A 25,383-nucleotide genomic window follows, 5' to 3' on the forward strand; every position below is an offset into this window, starting at 1 on the left:
TTCAAGAACTAGGTAACTTAATAAGTCATGGTGAATTTATGTGTAGTACCATCACAGCACCTCTGGCTTTGGCAGAAGCACTTTTAAGATAAAATGAGGCACTGCTCAAGATGACAGAGGGTGGTTGTAGAGGGTTGTTTTTCAAACTGGAGGCCTGTGACCAGCTGTGTGCCTCAGGGATCGGTGCTGGGTCCGCTGTTATTTGTTATTTATATTAGTGATTTGGATGAGAATTTAGGAGGCATGGTTAGTAAGTTTGCAGATGACACCAAGATTGGTGGCATTGTGGACAGCGAAGAAGGTTATCTAGGATTGCAACGGGATCTTGATAAATTGGGCCAGTGGGCCGATGAATGGCAGATGGAGTTTAATTTAGATAAATGTGAGGTGATGCATTTTGGTAGATCAAATCGGGCCAGGACCTATTCCGTTAATGGTAGGGCGTTGGGGAGAGTTATAGAACAAAGAGATCTCGGAGTACAGGTTCATAGCTCCTTGAAAGTGGAGTCACAGGTGGATAGGGTGGTGAAGAAGGCATTCAGCATGCTTGGTTTCATTGGTCAGAACATTGAATACAGGAGTTGGGATGTCTTGTTGAAGTTGTACAAGACATTAATAAGGCCACACTTGGAATACTGTGTACAGTTCTGGTCACCCTATTATAGAAAGGATATTATTAAACTAGAAAGAGTGCAGAAAAGATTTACTTGGATGCTACCGGGACTTGATGGTTTGACTTATAGGGAGAGGTTGGATAGACTGAGACTTTTTTCCCTGGAGAGTAGGAGGTTTAGGGGTGATCTTATAGAAGTCTATAAAATAATGAGGGGCATAGATAAGGTAGATAGTCAAAATCTTTTCCCAAAGGTAGGGGAGTCTATAACGAGGGGGCATAGATTTAAGGTGAGAGGGGAGAGATACAAAAGGGTCCAGAGGGGCAATTTTTTCACTCAAAGGGTGGTGAGTGTCTGGAACGAGCTGCCAGAGGCAGTAGTGGAGGCGGGTACAATTTTGTCTTTTAAAAAGCATTTGGACAGTTACATGGGTAAGATGGGTATAGAGGGATATGGGCCAAGTGCAGGCAATTGGGACTAGCTTAGTGGTATAAACTGGGCGACATGGACATGTTGGGCCGAAGGGCCTGTTTCCGTGTTGTAAACTTCTATGATTCTATGTCAAGAGTAACTTAGGAGGTATTTTCTGCTGTCACCTCCAGATGCAGCTGTGCACTGGAGACAAAAGGCCATGATCTCTCTGGCCACCAACAAGCTGAGCAGCTCAACCACCCATACAGGGCTGCAATGTGTTTTCCAATCTCTAGCCAATTTGGACTCCCCACACTGCAGATGGTCCAGCAGGCAGAAGATAAAGTTGCAAATCATTTGCACACGTGCAGTTAATTGTTGCTCCAATACTGTGAAATACACCCCACAATATAAAGGAGCAGATTCTATAGCACTGGTAGCCTCAGGCTAATAATAGCCCCTTTCAAAGGATATGGGGAGCAAACTAGAAGAAGAAAAATGTAGTTCAACAAGTCTGGATAAAAAAAATCACTTCAATTCCTGATTTTTCTTTTTAAAACAAAGGATACATTATTGGCATTCTATACATATGCCATGCAACTAAAAGGACAAAAAGAATTCAAAATGCCATTATCAAAACAATAAATCTGTAATTCTGAAAATTTATGATCTATAAATACAAGGAATAAGTCAGCTGATATTTTGTTAATTTTAGTCTGTAAATAAATGCAGGAATTCTGTATCAATTGTACAACCGTACAGTTGCCCAGTTCCACACAGTGAAAAAAAACATGCATTTTAATCTCATATTTTTCTATTTCAAATAAATCAATCATGTATTTCTTTGCATGTAAACTACATATTCACCCAACTACTGATCACTGAAATACATTTGTTTACAAGAATTTTCTGGGGCACACTCATGTGAGAAAGTATATAGTCAGTATTATAGTGCTTCTAGTGTAGAAATCAATTTATTTTTGGGAAAATATCTAACATAAAAAAGGAAATGAGCAAATATGGACGGTGACCATCAGAGGGATACCTTGTTTGTGCAGAAGATTACCTTGTCTATGCACACTCATACGAACAATCACATTTTGATTGTTATTTTAGGGCTATATATGGAGGTGGGTGAGGAATTGTTGTGGTGCTGTGTTGAGAATGTTTTGTTGGAATGTAGTTGGATAGAATTTTTTTTTCCCTGCAATGCAGTTGGGCAGAAAAGTTTCCATATGACCCAGCAAATTGATTTCCAGATTCTTGTGCTTGCTTTCAAATATCTCCATGGCCTCACCTCATCACTAACTCAGTGATCTCCTACAGCTGGACATCCCCATGCTACCCCTCTGCTTCTCAGAGACCATCATAGCCCCCTCTGCTCCACCACTGTACTGGTATTAGCAATGAGGTGTACCAATTTTCTTGATATATTCTTGAGAATCCTTATAATAACATTTCTTGTGTTTATCATATGCGTCAAGTCTGTCAAGTATGTTGTGACCATCAATTCAGTCAATTTTCTCCTTCCTCATTGGCCAAGTGTTTAAGGCACTGTAGTTTTATAGTTTTCTTATTGTTATTTCTACTTTTATTACATTTTTGTTATTCACCAATTGTATTAAGCAAATCTTTTCAACATATAAGATTCTGAGGGGGCTTGACAGGGTAGATGCGGAGAGATTGTTTTCCCTGGCTAGAGAGTCTAGAACTAGGGGGTATAGTCACAGGATAAGGGGTTGGCCATTCAAGTCTGAGATGACGAGGAACGGCGGAGCAGGCCAGAGGGGTCGTATAGCCTACTCTTGCTCCTATTTCTTATGTTCTTAACTTACTTGTTTACTGAAGTTACAACATTAATTAGTGTGAAGATAGGGAGGTGGGCGGGGGGCATGGGAACAAAGCATCCCAATGCAAATAAAAAGCCAAATTACACAAATGATTATGCTCAATGGGGTCATAATTAATAATAAAAAATGCACAGAAATTATTTCCGACCTGGAAAAAAATGTTTGAAAGGCTTTCAAAATTTACACTCTGGGCTGTGGCATTATAGAACATAGATTTTTTTTATTCATTCATGGAATGTGGGTGTTGCTGGCGAGGCCAGCATTTATTGCCCATCCCTAATTGCCCTTGAGAAGATTAAGCAAGTAATTACTTTTAGTTATTGTTTGCTCAACATTATCTGTTGAACAGACATCAAAAGCAAAAAATAGGTAACACTTCTACAGTTTTAACACTTTTATTTTCTGACCAGCACACATCCTAATAGTTTCACTATTGATATCAGCATTAACCACTAAGTTTTTATAATCCATATGCCCACACAAAAAGGAAAGTTAAAGTTCAGAACAATGGAAACTAAACTCCTCACAGACAATATTTGCCACTAAAATATTGAAGTTGATGTATAAAACTATTATGTATGTTGAGAATTCATTGTGATCATTTTTGAACTTGATTGTAAAATGGACACTAGTGCTTTTCTACTTCTGTTGTGGGTATATCCACTGGACAAAAATGTAACACCACCAAGTCATTAGCCATTTTTAAGGATGCATAGAGCAGTCAATTGTAAACAATTTTACAACACCAAGTTATAGTCCAACAAATTTATTTTAAATTCCACAAGCTTTCGGAGGCTTCCTCCTTCCTCAGGTGGTGTGGAAATGAAATTTTTGAATCCTTCGCATTTGAAAATCACAGAACAATGCCTGGTGATTACTGCCCGTTGCCAAGTAAGCAGACAGAGAGGCGTCACCTAAAAGGCCACCGAATATACAAACCCCAAAAAAAAAAGAGAGCGAAGGAAGACAGTCAATGACCCGTTATATTAAAAACAGATAACATTTGTTCGCTGGTGGGGTTACGTGTAGTGTGACATGAACCCAAGATCCCGGTTGAGGCCGTCCTCATGGGTGCGGAACTTGGCTATCAATTTCTGCTCGACGATTTTGCGTTGTCGTGTGTCTCGAAGGCCGCCTTGGAGTACGCTTACCCAAAGGTCGGTGGCTGAATGTCCATGACTGCTGAAGTGTTCCCCGACAGGGAGAGAACCCTCCTGTTTGGCGATTGTTGCGCGGTGTCCGTTCATCCGTTGTCGCAGCGTCTGCATGGTCTCGCCAATGTACCATGCTCTGGGGCATCCTTTCCTGCAACGTATGAGGTAGACAACGTTGGCCGAGTCACAGGAGTATGAACCGTGCACCTGGTGGGTGGTGTCCTCTCGTGTGATGGTGGTATCTGTGTCGATGATCTGGCATGTCTTGCAGAGGTTACCGTGGCAGGGTTGTGTGGTGTCATGGACGCTGTTCTCCTGAAAGCTGGGTAATTTGCTGCGAGCGATGGTTTGTTTGAGGTTGGGTGGCTGTTTAAAGGTGAGTAGTGGAGGTGTGGGGATGGCCATAGCGAGGTGTTCGTCATCATTGATGACATGTTGAAGGCTGCGGAGAACATGGCGTAGTTTCTCCGCTCCGGGGAAGTACTGGACGACGAAGGGTACTCTGTTGGTTGCGTCCCGTGTTAGTCTTCTGAGGAGGTCTACGCGATCTTTCGCTGTGGCCCGTCGGAACTGTCGATCGATGAGTCGAGCATCATATCCCGTTCTTACTAGGGCGTCTTTCAGTGTCTGTAGGTGTCCATCGCGTTCCTCCTCGTCTGAGCAGACCCTGTGTATGCGCAGGGCCTGTCCATAGGGGATGGCCTCTTTGACGTGGTTAGGGTGGAAGCTGGAAAAGTGGAGCATCGTGAGGTTGTCCGTGGGCTTGCGGTAGAGTGAGGTGCTGAGGTGCCCGTCTTTGATGGAGATTCGTGTGTCCAAGAAAGAAACTGATTCTGAGGAGTAGTCCATGGTGAGCTTGATGGTGGGATGGAACTTGTTGATGTTATCGTGTAGTCTCTTTAGTGATTCCTCGCCGTGGGTCCATAGAAAGAAAATGTTGTTGATGTATCTGGTGTATAGTGTTGGTTGGAGGTCCTGTGCAGTGAAGAAGTCCTGCTCGAACTTGTGCATGAAAATGTTGGCGTATTGGGGTGCGAATTTGGTCCCCATGGCTGTTCCGTGTGTTTGGGTAAAGAACTGGTTATTGAAGGTGAAGACATTGTGATCCAGGATGAAGCGGATGAGTTGTAGGATGGCGTCTGGAGATTGGCTGTTGTTGGTGTTGAGTATTGATGCTGTCGCAGCGATGCCGTCATCGTGGGGGATACTGGTGTATAGTGCCGAGACGTCCATCGTGGTGAGAAGTGTTCCTGGTTCAACAGGTCCGTGGGTACTGAGTTTTTGTAGAAAGTCTGTAGTGTCGCGACAGAAGCTGGGGGTTCCCTGCACGATGGGTTTCAGGATGCCCTCGATGTATCCAGAGAGGTTCTCACACAGGGTTCCGTTGCCTGATACGATAGGACGTCCGGGTGTGTTGGCTTTGTGTATCTTTGGGAGGCAGTAGAAGTCTCCCACGCGGGGAGTACATGGGATGAGAGTGCGTAGGATGTTTTGAAGGTCTGGATCGAAGGTCTTGATCAGTTTGTTGAGCTGATGGGTGTGTTCTTTGGTCGGGTCTGCGGGTAACCGTCTGTAGTGTTCCTGGTTGTCCAGTTGTCGGTATGCTTCTTTGCAATAGTCCGTTCTGTTCTGTATGACGATGGCTCCTCCTTTGTCCATTGGTTTGATGACGATGTTGCAGTTGGTCTTGAGAGCTTTGATGGCGTTGCGTTGTGCTCGGGTGACATTCTGGATGATCTTCCGAGTGCGGCTGATGAATCTGGCATAGACGCATTTCCTGATAGCTTGAGCATACATGTCAAGCTGAGGGCAGCGACCCTCCGGAGGAGTCCAGTGAGACTCTTTCCTCTTCGGTTGCTGTACCGCGGATCCCTCTGTCTGCTGTTCCGGATCGTTGATTGTCTCATTGGGTTCGCTGCTGAAATCTTGGGGTTTGTGGTAGAATTCCCGGAGCCTCATTCTCCTGATGAATTCCTCTGTGTCTGCCGCGAGACTAGTGGGGTCCATTTTGGTAGTGGGGCAGAAATTGAGCCCTCGGCTGAGAACTTCGATTTCGTTTGGTTGAAGGGTGTGGTCGGACAAATTGACGATATACTTCCCTGTGGTTGCAACCGTGGTACCAAGGGAAGCTTGGTCGATGCTGGTGGTGATGCCGAGTTTCTCAAGCTTCCTGCTCTTGGTTTTCATGTAGGCAGCGTAGTTCCGTTGCCTCGTCTGTTTGGCGGTATATCGTAGCTGGTCTGCTGTGTCCTGAGTACAGGTTGAGAGTATGGACTCTATCTTAGTTTCGAGGTTGCGGCATCTGCTGTAGAGTTGGTGTACGAGATGGTTGCGGAGTGTGCGAGAGGTACGACGGCAGAGTCTCACAGCGTAATCCGAGTTGTATGTGGACTTGAGTGGGTTTGTGATCTGTCGTCCTTTCGGGATCTTGTCTGCTTTCTTGCAGCTCTGTAAAAACTTGATGTCTGTGTCTAAATGCGCGATCTTCTTGGATATCCTTTCCACTGTGAGCCTCAGAATCAGTTTCTTTCTTGGACACACGAATCTCCATCAAAGACGGGCACCTCAGCACCTCACTCTACTGCAAGCCCACGGACAACCTCACGATGCTCCACTTTTCCAGCTTCCACCCTAACCACATCAAAGAGGCCATCCCCTATGGACAGGCCCTGCGAATACACAGGGTCTGCTCAGACGAGGAGGAACGCGATGGACACCTACAGACGCTGAAAGACGCCCTAGTAAGAACGGGATATGATGCTCGACTCATCGATCGACAGTTCAGACGGGCCACAGTGAAAAATCGCGTAGAAGACTAACACGGGACGCAACCAACAGAGTACCCTTCGTCGTCCAGTACTTCCCCGGAGCGGAGAAACTACGCCATGTTCTCCACAGCCTTCAACATGTCATCAATGATGACGAACACCTCGCTACGGCCATCCCCACACCTCCACTACTCGCCTTTAAACAGCCACCCAACCTCAAACAAACCATCGTTCGCAGCAAATTACCCAGCTTTCAGGAGAACAGCGTCCACGACACCACACAACCCTGCCACGGTAACCTCTGCAAGACATGCCAGATCATCGACACAGATACCACCATCACACGAGAGGACACCACCCACCAGGTGCACGGTTCATACTCCTGTGACTCGGCCAACGTTGTCTACCTCATACGTTGCAGAAAAGGATGCCCCAGAGCATGGTACATTGGCGAGACCATGCAGACGCTGCGACAACGGATGAACGGACACCGCGCAACAATCGCCAACAGGAGGGTTCTCTCCCTGTCGGGGAACACTACAGCAGTCATGGACATTCAGCCACTGACCTTCGGGTAAGCATACTCCAAGGCGGCCTTCGAGACACACGACAACGCAAAATCGTCGAGCAGAAATTGATAGCCAAGTTCCGCACCCATGAGGACGGCCTCAACCGGGATCTTGGGTTCATGTCACACTACACGTAACCCCACCAGCGAACAAATGTTATCTGTTTTTAATATAACGGGTCATTGACTGTCTTCCTTCGCTCTCTTTTTTTTGGGGGGTTTGTATATTTGGTGGCCTTTTAGGTGACACCTCTCTGTCTGCTCACTGTGATTGCCTTGGCAACGGGCAGTAATCACCAGGCATTGTTCTGTGATTTTCAAATGCGAAGGATTCGAAAATTTCATTTCCACACCACCTGAGGAAGGAGGAAGCCTCCGAAAGCTTGTGGAATTTAAAATAAATTTGTTGGACTATAACTTGGTGTTGTAAAATTGTTTACAATTGTCAACCCCAGTCCATCACCGGCATCTCCACATTAGAGCAGTCAGATAGAGAAGAATATTTAAAAGAGGTGATGGTGAACATAGGAATGCAACATAGGAATGCAGTCAGCAAGATGAAACTTCCCACGGACTGGGTGGAACAATGAATTAACCTGCTGTACCTTCACCATTGATTGATAAAATTCATCAACTGAGTGCATCCATTCACTTGGACTTTCAGGCAGTACACTGAGGGATTCCTGTTTGTGGATTTCCCATTCTGGAGAGTGCCTAAAGTACAACGGTCCAGTCTGTAAATGGTGCACTACACAAGGGCTCTACTAAAATAATAGATCCTCAATTTATTTTAGGGTTAGGTGTCAATGATTTATACATCATCAGTCCAGACCTTTATAACTATGAAAATTGTATTGATCAGGTTATACAGGTGAAGGTAGGGGTGGGTTAACAATGCCCCACAGTGGAGGACCAGGAGTACAAAACAGGAATTGCTTTGGCAACACTTTTCTGGGACCTCTGAACTGAGGGGTCTCTGTCTGAGGAAAGTCCTCTGTTACTGGGCTTTGTAACTGTCCTATGTAACAATCTAGTAGTTCTTTGGCGGGACCAGACATAACTTTCCCGTGATTTACATAGAATTCAGCAGCTGTATATGTCAACTGTGCCAGTCAATGCAAACATTTTAGTACTGAAGGGCATACCAAACAGCATAAAGCCCAGCTGAGGGTAGACATTGTTCTAAGTGGAAATTCCAATTTCTAACTTTGCCTTTCTTTGTTCTCCATATGATCTTCTATGGAGCACATGATTAGTCACTGGTGTTACATCGGAACAGGAGTAGGCCATTCAGCTCTTCGAGTCTGTACCTCCATGGCTGGTCTATACCTCAACTTTGCTCCATATCCCTTCATATGCTTACCTAACAAAAATCTATCTATCTTAGTTTTGAATTAACCTAGCCTCAACAGCTTTTTGAGGGAGAGAGTTCCATATTCCCATTACCCTACGTCTGACATCACCCCTGAACGGCCTAGCTCTAATTTTATATTTATGCCCCCTTGTTCTGGACTCCCCCACCAGAGTAAATAGTTTCTCTCTAACTACCCAATCAAATCCTTCAATCATCTTCAACAACTCAATTAGATCACTAAACAACATAAAAATTACAGTTTTTTTCTTTTTTACACTGGTCCTGATGTTTTCTAGAGATCCGTAACCAGGTGACGATCAGTAACGAAACATTGTGCTTCTGGTAAACCTAAAAAAGAAAGCCTAAAAACCTAGACACAATATTTTTTGATAACATAAGATTCAATACTCTCACATCTGTCTAATCTAGCCTACTCCTGTAATGAGGCTGGAATGTGTTCCAAAGTTTTGGTGATGAAAGGTCTGACACATGTAGCAAAGAACCGTTAACTGAAGGAAAACGAATTGGTGCAATGGTACAGATCTTGAAGCATTATAGGACATGGCACTGCCTATCTGCAATGACATGGCAAGATTTTCAAAAATGTGCCCAGCAACTTGTTTCCCCCGAACCTACAAAGCTAAATTACAGAGTGTGTGGAGCATGTGAAATTTACAATGGTGCTTCTCCAGAAGTTGCAACAATGTTAAATATTGAGCCATCTCGCGGTGTGCTCCGTTAGTTAGACCTTTTCCTGCACAATTAGTCTCGAAAAATTGTTGCGTCGCAACTTGCTGGAAGTGAGAGTTGAAAATGGCGTGATGAGGGCAACAGGACATCTGAACAATGTGACCAATCTCTATAAAAAATTCTAACACGTGGCACCACAAATAGCTGAAGACAGACCCAGTCAACTCAGATAAGTGACACCGAGCAGTGAGTAGTGATCTGTCTTTTGAAAAGACCTAAAACTAACTTCAAAAAGTTATAAAAATGTTTAAAAAAACTTTTTAAAACCTTTTTTTTTAGAAAAAGTAGTGGAAAGTAATTAACGGCATACACTTCTTCACAGAAAAACCAAAGATGTCTCAAGAATAAGACTGATGAAAAAGAGGGCACTCAACTTCAAAGATCTGTGTGCACTCCTGGATGAGGTGGAGTTGAGGAGTCAGCGGCTTCCGGGGAACGAGAGGTCCAGGCGGTCACGCAAAGTCAGTATGTTGGTGTGGAAGGAGATGGAACAGGCCCTCCCACAAATTCAACAGTCCCACGGACAGCGGAGCAGTGTCAAAAAAAATGTAATGACCTAACTAGAGCTGTGATGACTGCCTCCTTATTGAAGCATAGCCTCCTCAGAAACAGCTCCTCCAACATCATCTCGAAAGACATCCTCTCCCTGTCGACTCTCTAGGATGGATAGTAGTTTCTCCTGGTGAACCTCTGGCCATGGTGCCTGAACTCTTCATTGTAGTTCTCTGCGCTCCCCTTCCATGCTGTCCAGTAAAAGCAGAATCAGTGGGATGCCTAGTGGATATGACATTTTTCTCCCTTCTTTTATCTCACAGGCCTCTTTAAGCACTTGCAGGACATTTGATAGCACATAAATTTGAAAAAAATCTGATATCCAAGTCTCTCAGATATTTCTGCAAAGAATCCGACAGCTGAAATGCTCCCTTTGTGTGAATCCAGGCTCAAGTAACATGTGGGGCCATAAATTACCCTCGTGACAGGGTACTTACATCACTTCAGACCAGCCCTAAATATCTGCAGCAGGTTTAGTTGGTAACTAAGGTGCAAATTCAACAACTTCTTGAACTAATGTCAATGGTGAGGCTGACAGCAAGATGCCATTTTTGCGAAGCTAATGGCAGAGAAGTGCAAATCGTCCAGCAAACTGTGGTGATTTATAATTTATGGGGTATTTCTTCCTTGCCACAAGTTGCTGGACAATTTACACATTAATATCAGCATGCACATTAAACTTGCCGTTATTTTGGCAGCAAATTCCGGCCCATTAAGTTTTTTTTTCCCTACTAAAAATAATGCTCTCTCACCTTTACCTATTCCTGTGTATATATATATATATTGATTTTACAAGAGTTGTTTTCCCATCAATTCCTCCAGGTTTTTATCATCCAAAACTTTGACAGACTTACTGTAAGAGAGGCTGGGGTGTAGGGAGCAGGAAATCCAAGAAAAAGTCAACCAAGATCCTACTCAGGCACTTCCCCTACATAAAGTAATTAGAAAGCTAGAAAGAGGCTGCTTATCCATCATCTAAACTGGGAAACAATGCATTGGCAGGGAAAAAGAGAAACCCACGGTTAAGCACGTTCGCTTTATTTGGAAGGAAATCTAATTCAAGTTTCTGGTTCGTAACATTGGGGTAAAATAAAAAGGAAAAACTAAAAATGCTGGAAATCTGAGGTAAAAATAGAAAATGCTGTAAATATACACACCTAAAACATCATAATCTGTTATTTTTTTCTCTTTACACATAGATGCTGACTGACCTGCTGTGTATTTTCAGCATTTCCTGTTTATACTTCATGCCATTATGGATTATTTTGAGAAGGGAGGGTGGAATAATGATGCTAAACTTCACTGGCTAGGACTAGCAGAGAGAGATTATATTGCTTTGCACAGTACAGCTGAAACAATTTGAGTTCAGGTGGACCAAACTATTGGTCCAGAATTGATCTGAGTACCGATTATAGGTCTCCAGGTCAAGGGACCCAGCAGGATGAGGCAATCTGGGCACAACTTAAAAGGACAACAGAATTTATTTCTTAGCTATCCACTCGTGATTTACCTAGTACAGACCGGGGGGGAAAGAGAGAAGCTGAAATATCTATAGATGTTCTAAATTATTGCTTACTACACAGCATGTTAGAGAAAATACTATGGGAAATCACGTACTAGCCCTTTAACAGTGACCCCGATGTGGTATTGGACCTCAGTGTGGGGGAACAATGGAGCAACCATAAAATTATTAGATTCAACTTGATCAACCAAGTTGATGCTGCTGGAACTTTAATGCTAGTGTCAGATTATAAAAGAGAGCTAAATTTATAAAGACAGCAGACAACATAAGAATGGTTGACTGAGGAATGTTACTAAGTGGGGACAATTGCAGCACAGATAAATAAAGCATACCTTCTAAAACCATTCTAATGCAGAATGAAGCCATGTATGTCCCCAGGGTCAAAAGAAGGGTACAAACCAAACCAAAATGGCTAACTGGTCATATTCAAAGACAAATTAAACTAAAGCAGAAATATTTTAACAGGTGTAATGTAAATAACTCAAGAGACTAGGCACAGGTATCAGACTCAGCTGAAGACCACAAAATCTGCCATCAGATTGGCTAAAACAGCAAAGAAGAGGATAGTGGATAGATGTGGTAGAAACAGCAAGGTCCTTTTTCAACAATGTTTGGAATCAGAGGCATATTAAGGACCGTATTAAGCCACTGGGAGATTCTGAAGACCAGATTTGGGTAGAGTCCCAAGGTAGGATTGAGATTTCAAATAGCTACTTTGCCACAGTCTTCACTAGCGAGGATGACAAAAAGTTACCATTACTGCAGCACAGAGTGGATGCTAAGTTTAAAGATGTAGAAATAATGTAAAAAATGACGGCTCTTAAAGTAGATCAGGCTACTGGCCCTGATCATGTATTTAGCAGCTCACTGAGGTATGTGATTGTTCCCATGGACTGGAGAGAGGCTCATGTTATACCTATACTTAAAAAGGGCAGTAAGTCAAAACTAGGAAACCATAGGCCCATAAGCTTAACATCAGTTATCGGCAAATCGACGGGCCGAATGGCCTCCTTTCATGCTTTAACCATTCTTTGATTCTATGATCAATGCTAGAAGGGGGTATCAGAGATGCCACGTAGATTCAACTTGAAAGAGATGGGGCTATTAAGAAATCGCTGCATGGTTTTCGAAAAAGGAGGCCCTGTCATACCAACTTGATTGAATGTTTTAAGGAAATTATAAATTTGGTGGATAATGAAGCCTGGTACATATTGTGTACATTGATTTTTAAAAAGCCTTTAATAAATGCCGGACAAAAGGCTGCTAAGTAAGGTTACATCTTTTGGGATTGGCGGGCTGATCCTAGATTGTATAGAAAATTGGTTGCGTTCATGTAGACTGAGGATAGTAATCAATGGTAGCAGATCTGCATGGAGGTTGGTCACTGGTGAAGTCCCACAGGGAACTAAGTTACAGCTGTTGCTCTTCACCATCTTTATGAATGATTTAGATGAAGAAATTGTGGGAACGATCCACAAGTTTGCGGATGACAAAGATATATGAGAGTTAAGGTCTTAAACTATGAAAAAAAAGGTTTGCAGGTAGATCTAGACAATGGGCAAATGGGCCCATACCTGGCAGATGTCTTTCAATACAGACAAGTGCAGCATGTTGCATCTGGGCAGGGGCAATTCCAAGCATCTGTACAGCTTGCAAGGTTGCGTTCTCAAGGCTGCTGAGAAGGACATTGATCAATTATCTTTACAGATTGACAATCTTGTTCGCATGACTTAATTGGGAAATAGAGCATTAAGATCTCAACAGTTTATTAACACCTAGAGTAGTTAAAATAATTTTTTTATATACAGATCAAAATACATATCAACTTACAATGAATGCATGGCTGTGCTGATCCAAGCAGTCAAAAAACATCTAAAGCAGCATTTTCTCTCACCACTAAATCATGACTGAATGAATGGGGAAAAAAATTCCACAGCACCTGAAAGGTTCATTTGTAAATTTAATCATAAACAAATCCTCATGGATCTGTAAGAATTCAAAACTGCATTTTCCTGTTTGTGCAGCTGCATTCAGTTTCTTCATTGTCTTACTGCTAAATATGAATACAATAATGGTTGAGATTTTGAAATGTTATTATAAAAACCATAAATTGGGGTTTGTACCTGGTTTGAAATTACGTATAATGATGAACAGCTACAAAAACATTTCTAGCTTAAAATTCAATCTGAATTTGATCCTACTGTGAATTTAATGGAAAGGTGTTACATAGAATATACAGCACAGAAAAAGGCCATTCGGCCTAACAGGTCCATGCCAGTATTTATGCTCCACACGAGCCTCCTCCCTCCCTACTTCGTCTAACCCTGTCACGTATATACATAGCATTTAAATTTTCTTCCCGATTTGAGTGTCTAAAAGGTTTTTTAATAAAAATATATGTCTAACAATTTAGCAAAAAATCAGAAATACACAAATTTCTAAAACTGTTCACATTTTGGCAAATATTTTTACTCTTGGTAAATAAACCATGCACCAGATAATGCTGTCTGAAATCTCTCCCCAACTCCTTGAAGTTGTCTATTAAAACTGCAGGATATCAACTTAATGGGCTGGATTTTGCTGTGAAAATAACAGTGCGGCTAACAGTGCTCACCATTATTTATGCACAAATCAGACAGCAACTGCGAGTGCACATGCGCAGTTAAACGCGAAAATCCAGAAGTTGCTGTCCGAGATATGTTGCCCCTCCGTAAGCTGCACGAAAACGGCATCTCAAAGACTGGCTCCCCATTCCAATGTATTGAACAGCGTGAAGTTCCTGCACTGACGTCGCAGATATGGACTAAACACGCCACAAAAAGTTAGGGCTTGTCCATTCCAGTCTAAGCACCCTTTTAATGGCGTGGTAAGTCTTAATTACTGCCAAGCAGCCTCTGTGGCACTGAAAATTAACTTTTACAAGTGTGGAGTCTCATTCCTTCAGCTATTAATTATTGTTGGAGATTTTTCTTTAAAATTGAAATACTTTTTTAACTTTTTCTTTCTGTCTCTTATCTATCTCTCTCAATCCAATCATTCTTTCCTCTCTTTGTTTCGTTTTCTGTACCTGATTTGACATTGAATTCTCTATTGTAGCTTACACTTCCTGGTTCAGACTCTGCGCTGCTCATTAATGACTCTTCAATCTGATTGGATAAGGAGTTACACAGTTGCTTATTGTTCACACAGGCCCCAGATGCCCTGTAGTTTGGATCTCTAACTTACAATAACTTGCTGTGCAAAACCCCAAAGAAAGTCTATGGGCAAGTGCAAGTAAGCAAAATCCGGCCCAAAGAGTTGCTTGATATAGCATTATCTACTTTTTGCTTGGAGTATTTTCTTCCAATTTCTAGTCTTCTGTGGTGCTGGTTAATTTTGTATTTTTGCCCCATGTAGGTTTAGAATCACTTTCTTTGCATTTCACCATAGTTGAAGGGAAAATAAAGTTTAGTTATATTACCCAGCAAGTAATGTAATTTCCCATGGATAGGTGGCTCCCAAGCTGGTCCAAAATAACAACCCCCACTGCAGTCAACGAAGCTTCTCAGGAACACACAGTGCTCCATCCTGTCACTGATTTCACCAACGCGCGCTATAGGTAAGGACACCAGACATGGTGGATCTCTGTTACGGCAAAATATTGCACATGGCATCAAACTAGATGTTAATCAATGCATTTTTTTCTATAATGTGGAGATGCCGGTGATGGACTGGGGTTGACAAATGTAAAGAATCTTACAACACCAGGTTATAGTCCAACAGTTTTATTAATAAAACTGTTGGACTATAACCTGGTGTTGTAAGATTCTTTACATTTTTTTCTATACACAATGGAGAATTTTTTTGTACAAAAAGTACTCTACTTGAACCTTCCTTCCACTTTAATTAGCCTGTTTATAGCTACATTATCCATACTTTCAACATTTAAAGATGCGGCTTACATCCCATTCAAATCTTCTTTTGTCCAATTAAAACAACATAAACTCTGTACTTCCCCGGAACGGAGAAACTACGCCATGTTCTCTGCAGCCTTCAACATGTCATCAATGAGGACAAACACCTCGCTATGGCCATCCCCACACCTCCACTACTCGCCTTTAAACAGCCACCCAACCTCAAACAAACCATCGCTCGCAGCAAATTACCCAGCTTTCAGGAGAACAGCGTCCACGACACCACACAACCCTGCCACGGTAACCTCTGCAAGACATGCCAGATCATCGACACAGATACCACCATCACACGAGAGGACACCACCCACCAGGTGCATGGTTCATACTCCTGCGACTCGGCCAACGTTGTCTACCTCATACGTTGCAGGAAAGGATGCCCCAGAGCATGGTACATTGGCGAGACCATGCAGACGCTGCGACAACGGATGAACGGACACCGCGCAACAATCGCCAAACAGGAGGGTTCCCTCCCAGTCGGGGAACACTTCAGCAGTCATGGACATTCATCCACCGACCTTCGGGTAAGCGTACTCCAAGGCGGCCTTCGAGACACACGACAACGCAAAATCGTCGAGCAGAAATTGATAGCCAAGTTCCGCACCCATGAGGACGGCCTCAACCGGGATCTTGGGTTCATGTCACGCTACACGTTACCCCACCAGTGAACAAATGTTATCTGTTTTTAATATAACGGGTCAGTTGCTGTCTTTTCTATGTTTCTACCTCTCTATCTCTGTTTTTTTTGTTTGTTGTTTTTTTTTTGGTGATTTGTATATTCTGTGAGACCTGGCAGGTAACACCTGTCTGTCTGCACACTGATTGCCTTGGCAACGGGCAGTTGAAAAAACTGTCTGTACTCACCAAGCATTGTTCTGTGAATTATAAATGCGATTTCATTTCGAGGTTTTCATTTTCACATCGTTCACCTGACGAAGGAGGAAGCCTCCGAAAGCTTGTGAATTTAAAATAAAATTGCTGGACTATAACTTGGTGTTGTAAAATTGTTTACAAACATAAACTCTGTCAGAGTCTCTTTATAACCTAAAGCTTTTGTCCCAGAGACATGCTTGTTGCCTTTCTATGGATTCTTCACTATAGTACTGAGCTATCCTTTTGCAAGCAGAGTACTCAAAATGATCTGGAATGCACTGCCTGAAAGGGTGGTGGAAGCAGATCCAATAGTAACTTTCATGAAGGGAATTGGATAAATACTAGAAAGGAAAAAATTTGCAGCCTATGGGGATAGAGCAGGGGAATGAGACTAATTGGATAGCTTTTTCAAAGAGTCGGCACAGGCACAATGGGCTGAATAGCCTCCTTCTGCGCTGTACCTACTATGATACTACGAACTGCACATAATATTCTAAAATAAAAATAGAAGGTGCTGCCAATACACAACAGATCAGTCAGCATCTATAGAGCAAAGGCAGGTTATGTCACTTCAGTTCATGACTGAAAGGTCATAATTTGTCTTTTCTTTTTGGACGGGTTTATTGACAACGCCGCTGCCGGTGGTGACTGCCGAAATTGATAAGATGGTTCGATAGGCACATGAGCGGGGTTGTCAATGCACATGGAGCTTTTGGAAACCACTGTTGTCAACAGGGTCTTAGAATCATAGAATGATACTGCACAGAAGGAGGTCATTCGGCCTGTGCCGGCTTTTTGAAAGAGCTATTCAATTAATCTCACTCCCCTGCTCTTTCCCTGTAACACTGCAAATTTTTCCCCTTCAAGTATTTATCCAATTCCCTTTTGCAAATTATTGAATCTGTTTCCACCACTCTTTCAGGCAGTGCATTCCAAATCATAACAACTCGCTACATAAAAAAAAATTCTACTCATCTCACCTCTGGTTCTTTTGCCAATTATCTTAAATCTGTGTTTTCTGGTTACCGATCCTTCTGCCACTAGAAACAGTTTATCCTTATTCACTATCAAAACCCTTCATGATTTTTAACACTTCTATTAAATCTCCCCACTAAGTTATACAGAGTTAAGATAACCTACCATCGACATTGACCTGTTCTTGCTCTTTTCAGAGCTGGCTGTACCAGCATTTTGTGTTTTAATCTCAAATCTGATCCACAGGCATTGTGTAAACAGAGAGCAAAAATCTGCAGATGCTGGTAATCAAACAAGAATAGAAAAAGCTGGAACCACTCAACAGACCAGTCAGCACTTGTGGAGAGAACAGACAAGTAACATTTTAGGTGTGGACCCTTCATCATAATTTCTAGTGAAGAGTCTTATGAAGGGTCCACATCAGAACTTATTAGGAAGGAACCACACCAGAAACATTAACTTGTCTGTTCTCTCCACAGATGCTGTCAGGCCTACTGAGTGTTTCCAGCATATTTTGTTTTTGTTCCACAGGCTTTGTGTGCTTTCCATCTCTCACACTTTCTTGCCTTTTCCTTAAGCAGGTCTCCCCTTGTCATAGCTATTCATACATTCTTTCATGTCATGAATTTCTTTAATACAACTTTCCATTGCTTGACGGAGATGATCTGTTACATCATCCAGTCATTCCACGGATACTCGCTCCCTGTTTTTATTCCTCTTGTTTTTTTTCTCTCCTCTTCTATCTGATTCTATTAATATGCTTGGGCATCTCTTTACTTTCTACTTCTGAAATCCCAACCCAAAACATTGACTGTTCTCTTCACAGGTGCTAGCTGACCTGCTGTATGTTTCTAGTTTTTCCTATTTTTGTTAAAAACAATCTTATAATCATATACACCCTCGAGACTCATCCCTGTATTTGATTAGCAGTGTTATTAATAGTTTCACATGGACTGGATTCATCCAGTACAATCTTTAGTCATACCCAAATTCTCCCCCTCACTATCTAGTCTCCTTGGCCCTTGAACAATGCCACAGGAGATATAGCAATAATACTTCAACAGTTAACTTACTCCCATTCTTTATTCTACAATTACAATTCTAACTATTATTTTACATCTAAATATTCTAACTTTTACTTAAGTTCCTTTTTGCTAATTCCATAATTTTTCCATTCAACATCAATCTGGGACCCAAGTAAGTTTAAACAAATCTATGACTGGCCAGAGACCAGTTCTAAAAACTGGTTTTCTAACCAATTAGGAGACGAAACACTGTTTGTTTAGGTTGAGTGAGAGGCTGACTGGATGCAGGTATGTTCATGGAATTTTATAAAATGATACAATCATGGAGTTGTGATACACAATATGTACAGTGAAACCTGTAAACTAGGGACACCTAAGGGAATAGCATCAGGTGTCCTTATTTTCAAAATGGTCATTGTATGTACAGTAAACCGGATGAGCCAAATATCCCGGGATTGGCTGTATCTCCTGCAGCATTCTTTCTTTTTTTCCGCCCTCGCCTGGGATCGTGCCTAATTCTGGAGCCCTGCCAGCAGAATTTCGGTTCATTTTCTGTTTGTTGGGTTTCCCAGTTCATTGCCATTGCGGGGTCCTTTTCCATTAACTGTCCTGATCCTGGGATATGCTACGTTGGCAGCCTGCACAGGGCTAGGTGGCTGCTCTAGGGCCAGAGTGCCTGGGAGATCCCAGCCAAATTGGGGGGCAGGGGGGAGGGGGGAGGAAGAAGGAGGAATTAATGTCCTGTAGACCCCTGTCTGGGACCCCCTCCCTCCATGTGCTGCAACTGTTTATGTTTGAAGTCTGGCGGATAGATAGTGGACTGTTAACAGCTCATCAGTACCTGACGTACTAGTGGAGTGAGATGTCTAATGTTGCCAACTCTGGTTGGAGGTATTCCTGGAGGTTTGATCACGTGATGTTCTGATTATGTGACGCCTGATCATGAGCTCCCATTCTCCATCTCAACCCAAGCCCCCAGTCCCCAATCTCTCCATCTCTCCATGGGCTCCTATTCCCCAATTTCCCACTCTCTTGCCCCAGCCCCCATTCCCAGTCTCCATCTCTCCCTGAATCCTGAGGTTTTTGCAATTCAATTATGTCAGCTGATTTGCGCTGGATTCATGTGACCATGTATGCCTGTGCACCAGAGAATCTGGGCACAATGTAATGAGCCCCACCCTGAACAAGCACAATTGGAGGAAACTCGCTTTTCGGTGCCGGGGGCATACCCAGTTTTGTGGGCAGGAACTTGGCACGGTTCAATGGACACACTTAAATGATTGCAGATACTTGAGCGTATTGTAGTTATGAGCGTAACTCTTTTATGCCCAAATTTCCATGCTCTTCTGAGCTGCTTAACTGGCAGAGATTAATTAGTTTTTAAAAATTAAATGCTTAATTACGCATTTATCTGGGTGCAAACCAGGAGGAAACTCCTGGCCATTATAGTTACTTCTGTCAGCCTAATACATTCCATGGCAGCTATCAGTTTCTGTTTTAAGGAATAGTTGCTGTGGCATTGATTCATTGCCATGGTGGGGTTTCCCCAACAACCTTTAACTGCACCTTCAGGTGTAACTTCTGGTGAAGTGAACAGGGTTTGCCTGGTTGAAGGATCGTCTGAAAAGTTTAAACTACTGAACCTATGGTGAGAAATCTGACTACCTTATGTTTCAAAAACAAAATTGAAACATTGATGGCTTTTCATCAATAAAATATCTGGAAGCTGACAAATCATCAAGAAACTTTTGAAAGAATTATCCCAGTTTTGTATTTTTTTCCAACAAAATTCCCTCGAGCCAATCGGCGATCTCTGGTTGGGAGGGCAGTACATCAACCAATACTCACTCCTCTGCCAATGTTGGTCCACAACTAGTAACTGAGAAATGCACAAGACCCACCGAGGTTTATTCTGCTTTCAAACTCTTTCCTTCCTTTGTATGGAAATCTATAGCTTCCATTCAGTTCATTCATTACTTTCATCCACCCATAAAAGAGCCACTAGGACTGAAAAAGTGTCATTTGAGCAGTACAAAAATCTAATCAATCCGTGGAAGAGTCCATCAGTACATACCACCAATATGACCTGAGAAATTTATTTTTCAATAGGCAAGTAAATCAATACACCATAGAAAATATTCTGAAAATAATTTGCAGCAATTGTTCTGTGAAAGCAATTCTTGTTTCTTTTAATGAACATTCTTCCCACCTTTGTGCAGCAACATGTAGAGGAGTATCTCTTTATATAACCTTTTCCATATTCATATTTTGCTACTTAAGTGGTGCAATTACTACAGTTCAATCAGGGCTGACTTTCAATGGACTGTACACAAAAGGATCCCATACAACTCAGGGGGCATTTATACCACACCAAGTGAACAGAGAGTGAATTGCTCCTGAGATCTCTTGGGGTTTGGAAAGCTGATTTACTTCTTCCGAAACCTGTTCTTCCTTCTTGGTTTTCAAATCTATGCGAGGCCTGTTGATGTCATTGCACCATGCATATGCATGATTACGTTCATGCACTTGCAACAATTTGTAAAATTTATCAGCAATAAAAATTATTCCATTCACTACTCATGGGCACGGCGATCATTAAACTTTCCCCCTTTCACTGCCTTGAGGGCAAAATTCCAGCCTGGCCTTGCTCCGTTGTGCACCTTTGAACCTGAACTGCAGAAAACTGTGTTTGCACTGCAGTCTGGGATCTCAGCTCCAGTGTAATCCACTCGTGATCATGAGCATCAACCACTACAACACTAAAGTTAATGTGTAAATGTACACCCTTGGTATCCAGAAGGCTCAACAATCTATTTTGCAATTATAAACACACCAGACTTAAAATTTAGCCCCCGCTATTGAAAATTCCAGACTAAAAAAATATAGATGAAGTTTCATTTGAGCATTGTTCCTTGTAGGATTTAATACTTTAAATTAACTTGCCTAGAAAAATATGTAAAGACTGATGTGCAGTCTGAATAGAAATTTAACATTTATAAAGCAGCTTCTTGATGTACTCAATAACAGTTACACCACCTCCCAAACTCTCCAAACCTCCTGAGTTTGGGAAGATGGTGTAAACCTACAAATTCCACACTTTACATTGTGCAGTTAATTTTTTCAGATTTCTAACAGTACTTTCAATTTTTTGGAGCCCAAATTACACAATCACAAAAGCACATCAATCTCTTGGGTTATTTCTTGCACGGCTGAAATGTTTTTCTACCAAAATAACAAATGGTCACATTAAGTTGTGTAACAGTTTAAAAAGTGGACACCTGTGAAATAACTTCATTGGAATTATATTTACCAAATCCACAGAATTAAATTGAAATGTTAAATGTTGGTAACTGCAATTTCTGAAAGAGAAACTTTTTAAAAATCAAATAATGTTACAGCACAGAAACAAGCCATTCAGCACTTCAAGCTTGCACTGGTCATTTTCTTCATGAGCTATCTAATCTAATCCCACTCTCCTGCACCCTTCCCATATGCTTTAATATTCCTCTTTCCAAACAATTCATTCCCTTTTAAAAGAATTTACAGGCACTACTTCAATTGTTTGTGGCAAAAACTTTCACATTCTAATCACCTTCTGCGTAAATAAATGTTTTCTAACCTCTAATTCACTTTCTGATTAAGTTAAATTTCTGAGCTCTCAAATACAATCTCACATATCAGTGGACACAATCGATCACTATTTATTTTACTGTAATCTTGAGGACATCAATCAGCTCACCCCTTAACCATCTCTGCTCCAGTAAAAAAAGTCCTAACCTCTCAAGTCTTTATTCATAACGCCCATCTCTGATAATATCCCAATGAATCCAAGCTGTACCTTTTCCATTTTTCCATTGCTTTTATATCCTTCCTTTAATGCAGTGCTCAAAACTATACACAATATCCCAACTCATCTTACATGTGCACTTGCTACTTACATCCTTAGACAATAACAGGGAGGAGAACATTAATGATCAGTCATGGGCATGAATAGATCATTCAAAGAAAGAACATTTCTTACATCTGTAGTTTATTTGACAAATATGACTTACCTCAAATACAAAGAGAATGGAGTCCAGCTCCTCCCTCTGTGACTTATTCCCTAAACCCACCCCAAAAAGAAAAAAAAAATTAGCGACTTCTGTATTTTCAAGCACAAAATGTACAAGCGTTATTTGAACTGTGGTTAAGCAGCATATCATACAGGACTAGAAAGGATCACAGAATGACTTTGAAAATCATAATACCAAATATCTGCATCACCTGAATCCCAAGATTCACATCTACTTTGTAACATAACAGGCATTTATAATTTTTTCATTATATATTCAAAATAATAAAAAAGCTTACCAGATGAAGAGATTCACAAAAATAAACATAATGGAGGTCAATGATAAGCTCACAAAGGAATAAAGCTCTTAAGTGTACCATGTGACAATGAAGTGGCATGAATTTTTATTTAACTGTTTGAAACTGGAAAACAACATATGCCTTGTATACACTGTTGGTATTGTGATACAATCCACAGCTGGCGTGGCAATCCCTTCCTGATACTAAACCTGCTTTTTCAACGGCCTGACAGACAAGGGACACATAACATAATCAAATTTAAATTAGCAACAGGTCATCAAATTCAAAATGAGGATTAAATTTGATATTTAACAGAGTGTATTAGCCAACAAAATGCCATAACATGCTTAATGGGCCAAATGACCTATTCCAGTCCCTATGTTTCTATAAGAAAAGTTCAAACCTATTGTTTTAGAAAGCTCAAATGGATACTATATAATGAGTTCTCCTATTTGTAAAGCAGGAATTAAGCTAAGCACTTTGTCACTGAATTCTGTCCTGTTTAGATCTCAATTAGTCAAGATAATAAATGTTGAGTACTTTACTTCATATTAATATTAGGTTTGAGAGGAAGTAGGGTGAGCCACTAACCTAGGTTTTAAATTTACGTACTGCAAATTTTGAAGGGATGAGAAATGAATTGACCACAGTAAACTGGGATGAACTGTCAATAGGTAAACCTACAGACAAACAGTGGAAAGTATTCAAAGAAGTATTTGGTACGATACAAAACCAGTACGCACCCCTAAAAGGCAAAAGTTCCACTTGTTTAGTTAACCATGGTCAATAAATGAGGTAAGAGATAGTATCAAGCTAAAAGTAAAAGTTTATACAAATGCAAGGAAAAGCAGAACACCAAAAGATTGGGAGAACTATAAAAAGCACCAAATGGATATAAAGAATAAGAGGTGCAGAAAGGAAATACGAAAAAAATCCTGTAAGTGATATCAAAGTTAATAGCAAAAGTATTTATAAACATGTTAAGAGAAACAGAGTGGTAAAGGGAAATGTGGTTCCATTAAAAGCAGATGCAGATGTGACTATAAAGGACATTAAGGAAATGGCAGACTTGTTAAATTAATACTTTGTATCCATTTTCACAGTGAAGAGGATAAAATAGCAGCAGTACAACTGAACCTAAAAAGAGTGAGGAACTTAAATCATTTAATATTAATAATGATGGCCTTGGGTTCTAAAAGAGGTGGATGCATTGGTTGTGATCTTCCAAAATTCCCTAGATTCTAGAACGGTCCCAGTGGATTGGAAGATAGCAAATGTAACACTACTATTCACAATAGGAGGGAGAGAGAAAACAGAGTTGCAGACCAGTTAGCCTGACATCAGTCGTCGAGAAAATGCTGGAATGCATTATTAAGGACGTGGTAACAGGACACTTAGAAAATCATAATATGATCAGGCAAAGTCAAAGGTTTTATGAAAAGGAAATCGTGTTTGACAAATCTATTCGTTTTTTGAGAATGTAACTAGCAGGGTAGATATAGGGGAACCAATGGATGTAGTATATTTGGATTTTCAAAAGGCATTCGATAAGGTGCCACATGAAAGGTTGTTACACAAGACTTGGGCTCATGGGGTTGGGGGTAATATACTAGCACTGATAGAGGAATGGTTAACAGGGAGTAGGAATAAACGGATCATTTTCAGGTTGGCAGGCTGTAACTAGTGGGTTGCCACAAGGATCAGTGTTGGGGACTCAGCTATTTACAATCTATATTAATGACTTAGATGAAGGGACCGAGTGTAATGTATTCAAGTTTGCTGACGATACAAAGGTAGGTGGGAAAGTAAGCTGTGTGGAGGACACAGAGTGTCTGCAAAGGGATATAGACAGGTTAAGTGAGTGGGCAAGAAGGTGGCAGATGGAGTATAATGTGAGGTTATTCACTTTGGTAGGAAGAATAGTAAAACAGATTTTTTTTTTAAATGGTGAGAAACTATTAAATGTTGGTGTTCAGAGGGATTTGTGTGTCCTTGTCCACGAAACACAGAAAGTTAACAAGCAGGTATAGCAAGCAATTAGGAAGGCTGGCCTTTATTGCAAGGGGGTTGGAGTACAAGAGCAGCAATTGTCTTTGGTGAGACCACACTCGGACTACTGTGTACAGTTTTGGTCTCCTTACCTAAGGAAGGATATACTTACCTTGGAGGAGTGCAACCAAGGTTCACTAGAGGTTGATTCCTGGGATGAGAGGGTTGTCCTATGAGGAGAGATTGAGTAGAATGGGCTTATATTCTCTGGAGTTTAGAAGAATGAGAGGTGATCTCATTGAAACATACAAGATTCTGAGGGGGCTTGACAGGGTATATACTGTGAGGCTGTTTCCCCTGGCTGGAGAGTCTAGAATTAGGGGGCATAGTCTCAGGGTAAGGGGTCGGCCATTTAGGACTGAGATGAGGAGAAATTTCTTCACCCGGAAGATTGTGAATCTTTGGAATTCTCTACCCCAGAGGGCTGTGGATGCTCAGTCATTGGGTGTATTCAAGGCTGAGACTGATAGATTTTTGAGCCATTAAGGGAATCAAGTGATATGGGGATGGGGCAGGAATGTGGAGTTGAGGTCAAAGATCAGCCATAATCTTATTGAATAGCAGAGCAGGCTCGTGGGGCCATATGGCCTACTCCTGCGCCTATTTCTTATGTTCTAA

General features: G+C 41.5%; 1 protein-coding gene across 5 annotated transcripts in view; it reads right to left on the bottom strand.

The window, feature by feature from the left end:
• Nucleotides 1-25,383, bottom strand: part of ralgapa2 (Ral GTPase activating protein catalytic subunit alpha 2) — a 483,733-nt gene that overhangs the window by 373,048 nt on the left and 85,302 nt on the right. For all 5 annotated transcript variants that reach the window (XM_067989407.1, XM_067989404.1, XM_067989406.1 and 2 more), the window contains exon 3: nt 22,419-22,468. In XM_067989407.1, the coding sequence (XP_067845508.1) occupies nt 22,419-22,468 (50 nt within the window). The remainder of the gene's footprint in view (nt 1-22,418; nt 22,469-25,383) is intronic.

Source organism: Heptranchias perlo, chromosome 8 (genome assembly GCF_035084215.1).
Source record: "Heptranchias perlo isolate sHepPer1 chromosome 8, sHepPer1.hap1, whole genome shotgun sequence".
NCBI lineage: Eukaryota > Metazoa > Chordata > Chondrichthyes > Hexanchiformes > Hexanchidae > Heptranchias > Heptranchias perlo.